At 20.4% G+C, this 8,093-nt stretch overlaps 1 protein-coding gene across 1 annotated transcript; it reads left to right on the forward strand.

Annotated features, from left to right (window-relative positions):
- Window positions 1-250: 250 nt before the first annotated feature.
- Window positions 251-5,749, forward strand: LOC100864277 (sorting nexin-4). Its single transcript, XM_086910206.1, has 10 exons — window positions 251-436; window positions 1,392-1,498; window positions 1,899-2,115; window positions 2,195-2,300; window positions 2,398-2,507; window positions 2,588-2,725; window positions 2,882-3,092; window positions 3,168-3,300; window positions 4,347-4,461; window positions 4,539-5,749. The coding sequence occupies exons 1-10, from the start codon at window positions 359-361 to the stop codon at window positions 4,587-4,589; spliced, it is 1,266 nt and encodes a 421-aa protein (XP_086766332.1). The 5' UTR covers window positions 251-358; the 3' UTR covers window positions 4,590-5,749.
- The last annotated feature ends 2,344 nt before the right edge of the window (window positions 5,750-8,093 follow it).

Genomic DNA, 8,093 nt, shown 5'->3' on the forward strand with positions numbered 1-8,093 from the left:
TGTTTTATAATCAACTGTTCAGTTTGAAAATTTAAAATTTCTAAAATTCCCTAGCATATAATCGAGAAATTTTAAAATATTACATTTCTTACAGAATTATTTTTTACAAAATTATATTTTAAATGAATTCATTGTATTACATCAATAATTAAAATCGATATGCTAATTAAATTAATAAAACATATAAAAAAATTAGTGATAAAATAATTTATCGAATATTTCAAAGGGAATTTAACTTGGTACAACGTACAATACTCTAGAATAAAGTGACACTGACAGTAATGGAGAAAGTGGACGTGATGTGAAAAGTTTCGAAGTTCCTTTGCCGCTTCGTAGATTTTTAGGCCGGTACAGAATCATGGAAGAATTGTTTCAGAACGGAAATTATCAGAGGGAGGCGAATGCGAATATAACTACCATGGAAACACAAAAGGAAGTAAGAATTCTTTGATTATTTAAGCATTTAATTCATCCGTCAAATCAATATATCATTCGACGCTCATCGTACGATCATGTTAAACGCATGTTCATTGAAACAGCTTTCTATACATTACAATTATCATTTCTATGAATAATAAAATTATATTTATTTAAAGAAATGATGAATAACGACATTGAAAATTTATGTATTTTATAAGAATCGAAATGGACACAGTGATTCTCATGTTTTGTTATTACGATTTAAATTTTTCATTTTTTGTTTAATATTATTATATATTCTTATTTTTAATAAATTACCTATATATTTATTGTCATTTAATTTTTTTTACCTTCGATATTAGAGCATTGTACAAAAAATATTAAGTCTAATACAAATATTTTATTATTTCAATCACTTATATATGATCAATATAAAATCAATCATATATATATATAAAAATCTATATATTTTTTTTAAGAAAATTAAGTATATCATTAAAATAAAAAATATAAATTTTTCTATTGTATTTGAATGTTTTCTAATTTATCAAAGTAGGTCATGATTGTACAATTGAGCACCATTACACAAGTGTTGTTAGCAGTATATTATATATGCATGTATAAAGAATAATCTAAATCTATAATATTTTAAAAGTGGTTATTCAGTATTATTATTAAAAATCATTTCAATAAATCATTAAGTAATTTCCTTTTAGTAATATGAATTGAAAATATTTTTACTTTTAATTTTCAAATTTAATAAATACAAAATCATTATATATTATTTATTGAATATAATTTAGCATTAATATATAATATGTAATCTTAAAAGTAATAATAATATTACAAATAATATTATTTTCTAATAATTACTTGTTTATTTATTATAATAAATATATAAAATTATTAATTTCAAGTATTAAGTGTACTTTTCATATTTTAAACTTTTTATTATTAATATCATATATTAGGATTCATTGCTTGATCACATGGAAATCTCAATAGTTGAAACTGAAAAGCGAGCAAATGGAGCATTGAACTTAAGAGAGTTTTATACAGTCTACCTCATTGAGACTAAGTAAGTGAATATATTTTTTTTATAATATGAATAATAAAAAGAAAAAATAAAAAATGTCATAAAGCAATTTTATTCAGAAAATTATTTTAATATTTGTTTATAAAATGAAATTATTTTTTCATAGATAAGTAAAAAAAACAATATGCAATGAATTTAATTGTATTGTTTATAAAATGAAATATATACTTTAATTAGATATTAAAAATAACCTATAAAATAATACTTATTTTATAATAATTTTAATTTTTGCTAAATGAAAAATCATAAAAATGGATATTCTTCATTTTTTTCTTTTATTTTTTATATGATAGAAATAAAAACATTTTCAAATGAATTTAATTTTTATTTTTTATAAAAATTATTTTAACATGAATATATTAACATATATCATTACATATAGAGTTACAGATCCAGATTTTAAAGGTGCACTTACCAAAGTAAGTTCTCTCTGGCGTCGGTATACAGAATTTGAACTGCTCCGAACTTATTTAGAAATTTCTTATCCATATATTGTACTGCCTCCATTACCAGAAAAAAAAGTTTTGTATGCATGGCAAAAGGTTACCACTGATACATTTGATCCAGATTTTGTTGATAGACGAAGAATTGGTCTTGAGGTATGTCATTTGATATATATTTATTTATTTATTTATTTTAAAATATAAATTTAACAATTATGATAAATTTGTTTCTAAGAATTTTCTATTAAGAGTAGCGACACATCCTATATTGTCAGGTGATGAACATTTTATGGGATTTTTACAACAAAAGGATGGATGGAGAGAAAGTATTAAAGAGACTGGTAAATTATATATTTTGTCATAGAAATATCACTTAAACTGTTTATATATATTGTTATAATTATTATATATATATGTTATAATATTATTTTGTAATAGGTTATTTGCAATTAGTAGAATCAAAATTAAAAGCACTGAGTGTAGCAGTACGATTAAGGAAACCAGATAAAAGATTTGAAGCAATAAAAAATTATGGAATTGAACTTCAGGTATGTGGTAAATAATTAATATATTATTAACAAATAATTAAAATGTAAATCTTCATTATTTTATTTCTTCATTATTTTAGAATAATTTATGTAATCTTCTTCGAGTACGTGCACGTCTTGTAGAAAAACAACATAGTTTGTATAAATTACATGCAAATTATGGTCGTGTATTTAGTGAATGGAGTGCCATAGAAAGGGAAATGGGTGATGGATTGCAGGTATTTAAAATTTAATATATATACTTTTTAACATTTTTTTTTAATAAGATTAAAATGATCAATTTTGTGAAAAAATTCTAAATAATATGACATAATTGGGATATATTATAAGCATATATATTGCAAAGCCCACTGCATTACAGCTTATTTTCTTAGAAATCGGGTCACTACTTGGATTCATTAGCAGCGACAATAGATACAACTCTTGAAGAAGAGGAATTAATAGCAGATCAATTAAAAGAATGGTTGTTTGGTGCTTCTGCATTACAAGCTGTTATCAAACGAAGAGAAGCTTTACAATTAGCCAAAGATGAAACTCATGATGCTCTAACTGCAGCATTTGAGCAGAAAGAAAAAGTCATACAAGGTTTTAAATTATAAAAAGTACTACTAGTATTAAATGTAAATATACTTGTCAATGTAATATATTTTATTATTCCAGGTAAATCAGGTTTAATGTCAAGATTATTTGTATCTGTTGATACGGAAGAAGTTCGTGAATTAAAAATGTTACAATTAGAACAAAGGATTGCACAACATGAAGAAGCTGTTAAACGAGCAGATGAAGATTTAAAGTAATGTATTTTGATTAAATATTACACATAACGAAAAAATTGGTTGAGCAGAAAAACTGAAACGGAAATTTACGTTAATGTTTTTCTTAAACAAAAAATACGAATGAAAAAATATTATATAATATGAATTTAGATGGTCATTAAAGTATTTTCTAATTAATTATAGTACATACACATTTCTTATGTATGTGAATATGAAAAATTATGATAAGTGAAGTATTGCATTCTAGTTCTTGCAATATTTTGATAATTTAATTGATTCTTTATCTCAAGTTAAAATGTAAATATTAAATTTTTTTTTAATGTATTTATTTTATTTTATAAAGTAAAACATTTAAGAGAATATAAGGTGCAGAAAAATTTTCTTTTTCATTTTTTTTTTTTAAATTATTAGATTAAATAGTAATATTTGATTGAATATTAGATCGTGAAGATTACAATAGATAAATATAACAGAAAAAGAAAATAATTTATATATTTATGATTATTGTTTATAAAAAATTTAGTTTAGTTCTAGTTTTTTAACTTTAATATTTTTCTAATTATATTTTTAATTATATTTGTTACTCATATTTATAGTTATTTTATATAGATTAATAGTTTCTAATTTAAAAAAATAAAAATTTTGCAATTTTAAATAATTTTATTCTATAATTATAATGAATATATTCTATAATTATATGAATTATAATAAAATTTTATTACTTTGGGAATATTTTTCTTTCTAATTAAATTCGTTTAATTCTAAATTTTATTTTCTGATATTTAAAGATTCATTTAAAACTTACAAAATAAATTAAAATATAATTTTAGTTATTAATTTTTGCTTATTTCTTTTCTAAATAGTATTATATGATTAAATTTGCTAAAGAAATTATATCATTGTCAAAATATTATTGATATTATTAATATATATTATATAATATTATCATCAATATATATATATATATATATCATATAATATTAATATTATTGAATTTATATAAAATAATTATTTTTATAGAAATATAATATATTTTTTTATAATTTATATATAATATTTCTAGATCTTTCTCTATTAAAGCAATGATGGATATAGAGAGGTTTCAACATCAGAAAGTTGTAGATTTGAAAGAAATTCTAGCAGCTTACTGTATTTTACAATTTAAGCTTGCTAGAAAGGTAAAATTTTATATTAATATTTAATATTCGTTATATCTGTACTTTCGTACATAAATTAATATTGTAAATAATTGCAGGGATTGCAAGCTTGGCAGCATATCAAGAGTTGTCTGGAAAGTATGCCATAAAATTTTTTTCTTATTAAAAACTGACAGAACAATAATTGTTCCACATTTTTCGTGCGATATACATTCCTAATTATAAACTCATATTATACGCTTATTCTTACGTCAATGTACAAGATTGTTTTTATTATTTAATGTTAGATTAGATAATATTAAATAATATATACATATATTATATACATACACAATTCATGTTGGGTATATAGTTATATAGAAACATTATTTAATATTTATATATATTTAGTATATTCTTGTTGTAAGATTCAATTAATCAATTTATGAGAATGTTCTGACAATACTTAAAGTCAGAAGACAAAATTTGTGTGGTTTATATGTAATATAAATCACCAAATAAAATTTTTCTAGAATGTTAATTATTAAAGTTGGAAATATTATTGCTGTAATTTTTTATATATTGTTTTCTATCTACTCAATAAGCTTCAATTTCTTCATCATCAATTAAATTCTTTAATTGTATCTTACTTTTCAATGCAATTGTTGCATTTATTTTTCGTAATGCTAGAAGTCTTAGTATTATTAATAATTGATAAAATTTAAGATTTAAAATATTATTTAACTATTTTTTAATTTTTTTTTTACATATATATGAATAGCTATGATTTTCTATGTATATACCTGGTTAAATATGTAACTTGGTATATAATTAAAATATATATATATATTAGTTTCTTTCTTTTATTTTTTATTAGAATATTTTATAAATTATATATTTTACAATATATTGTATGTAAAGTCAGTGTCTATTATATCAATCTTACAATTTTTCTATAGTAATGACTATTTTTTGAATTCTTTATTTTATTTGATTTGAACACAAAATAGATGTATATTTTTTTTTTATATAAATCTTTATTTGATTTCTTAAATTTTGTTTTGATAGAGTTTTGGTATAGATATTATTTTTAGAAACATGTTTTACATATGTATGTGTTAAATATATTTGTTTATTAATATTCTTTATAATTAATAATATAATTTAATTAAATTATATTTTTTTCAATAAATATATAATATTTATATAAATAATTAATAATATTTGTAATGAATAATTACAATAATTAATTTGAACAAAATTTATTGAATATTTTTAAATTTAATTGTAAAAAAAGTTCAAAATCATTTAAATAAAATATAGAACTATATTCTACGTTTCATTTAATTATTACAAAAAATTCTTTTAACGAAAATATTTATTGGTCTTATTATATAACTTGAACGTGTTGCTTATTATAAAATTGAATATTATAAAATTGTTCTGAAATTCTTCTACTATATCTCCAAAAATAATTCAATTATAAAATTAATTATATATAATATATATTATTATATATATAATTATATATTATATTTAATGTTGAAATGAAATTTAATAGTTATTAGTGTTTTAATAATTATAAATTAATTTTTTTAATACACATTAAAAAATTGACATATTTTATTAATCAGCTTACGAAGGAACTTTTATGAAATTCTAAGATCAGATATAAATAAAATGAAGAAATCAATTGCAACTCAATTATGCTAAAAAATTCTGAATCATACGTGTCTATATAAATCTATTTATACATATTCTAGTGTATATCTACTATATATCATAAATACATATCCTAGAGATTTATAAAGCTTAGAGATTTCTGAAAATAAATATGATTTAAAAACAACTTTTTTCTTTTAAAATTTCCTTAAAAAGTTTTTGCCTTTATTAATGAATTATTAATAAAAAACGTTAACCAATTGTAAAGTATGTAAATCTGTTGTACAAGGATACGTTTTGCTTCAACATATTTCTTTTATAATTTATTCCATTCTATATAACATATACTGTAGCATAGCTTAAAAACAATTCGATAATGTTACATGAAGAATCATTATATTTTGATATGCTAATGATTAATATGATTATCATTATTATGAATTTTATAATATTCATTCATCAATTAAAATCAATTGTGATAAACCAAACAAGAAAAGAAATAACCAAATATAATATAGAAATATATAATATAATAAAGAAACAAATGTAAGAAAAAATATTGAAAATATTTAAGTAAGGGCTTTGTTATAAATTAATAAACAAGTAGTTTAATTAGATAGTTTATTATGTGCGCGCCGGTATAGAAATATTATACAAATTCGAAGACGATTCGAATAGATTACGAAAACATTAGGTCTACGGTGTTCTCCCTTTTGAAATATACATTACAAAAGGAACAATGGTAGAACGATTGTATACAAACATTTAAACAAATCATCACTAAAACGAACCACTAATTAGCGACAACGAGGGTAGAAGCAGGAAGAAGGGAAGGATTAGTGAAGATATTTACAATTCAATGCGTTTCTTCTGTGTTCGCATGAAATTTCGCACACTTTGGTATTAATTGAATGTACATACCTGCGTTTATAATATGATTTGTTCCAACATAATTCGGGAGATAATGTGCTATCATCAATATTATTTGTATTTTTTATGTTTTTTTAAATCCTTTATATGTGACTCGGCTATTCGTGTATTCGACATTATGAATTAGCTGCGCCTGACGGTACATTGTGATTCGAAGTTTATACTGGACACAATTATATTTACAATGTGAAATGGTCGTTCACTTTCTTGTTCACAACGATGCAGTCAAGAACAGAGTTGGATATTTTTTTATTCTTTATCGTAATAAAACAAGTAATTTATATTTTTGATATGATAAATATTAAGATTAATTTTAAATCTTATTATTGGAGATCTGATGTAATTGAAAATAATTAATTAATATAATTGATAAATAATATAATAATAATTAATGAATTATTAAGTTTAAGATAAATAAATTACATTATCTTTAAAATTATGAGAAACAGCAAAAGATATTAAAGTTTAATCATCTTTATTATTTATTAGAGACGAATTCTTTCAGATGATAATTTTTCAAGACGTGTGTTCGTACATATATACGAAAAATAATTTTGAAAACGATAAAACAAATTCTATAAATCTTATTTATAAGTAATTAAAAAAATTTGCATTCAATTACATTCAGACTATGTCTCATATCTCAATTGTTTTTTGCATTTAAAACATGCAAAATAAATTTTCTAGATTTATTTTATAATTTTTTTTTCACAATTTGTGATAATTTCAAATTTTTATAATAATGTTAATAAATATAATTAGAATTACTAGAATTATTAAAAAAAAAATATATATATATATATATATATATTAAAATAAAAATTAATAATTAAAATAAAAATTAATAATTAAAAATAATATTTTTCAAATAAAAATATTTCATATCTTTTAAGCTTTTAAATCCGAAGGGAATAAAGATTGCATTGTAAAAGAAAACATCAAAATAAATGTTTTATTTATCATAATAAATATTCATTTTTTTTACTTAAATTTGTATTGTTTATTTATGCAGATTTATAAATGCGTTCAACTCTGTCGATGACTCTTATCGTTCCTTCTTTCTTTTTGTCTTTTTTTGATAA

Source organism: Apis florea, unplaced genomic scaffold (genome assembly GCF_048593485.1).
Source record: "Apis florea isolate Af1SG1 unplaced genomic scaffold, ASM4859348v1 contig_3170_pilon, whole genome shotgun sequence".
NCBI classification, from domain to species: Eukaryota; Metazoa; Arthropoda; class Insecta; order Hymenoptera; family Apidae; genus Apis; species Apis florea.

What these genes read in the sequence shown, in the direction of transcription:
- LOC100864277 (XM_086910206.1), top strand. Translation starts at nt 359, where the DNA reads ATGGAAGAATTGTTTCAGAACGGAAATTATCAGAGGGAGGCGAATGCG. An exon ending in CCATGGAAACACAAAAGGAA is followed by an intron (nt 437 to 1,391) that starts GTAAGAATTCTT and finishes ATCATATATTAG; the next exon opens with GATTCATTGCTTGATCACAT. An exon ending in GTCTACCTCATTGAGACTAA is followed by an intron (nt 1,499 to 1,898) that starts GTAAGTGAATAT and finishes CATTACATATAG; the next exon opens with AGTTACAGATCCAGATTTTA.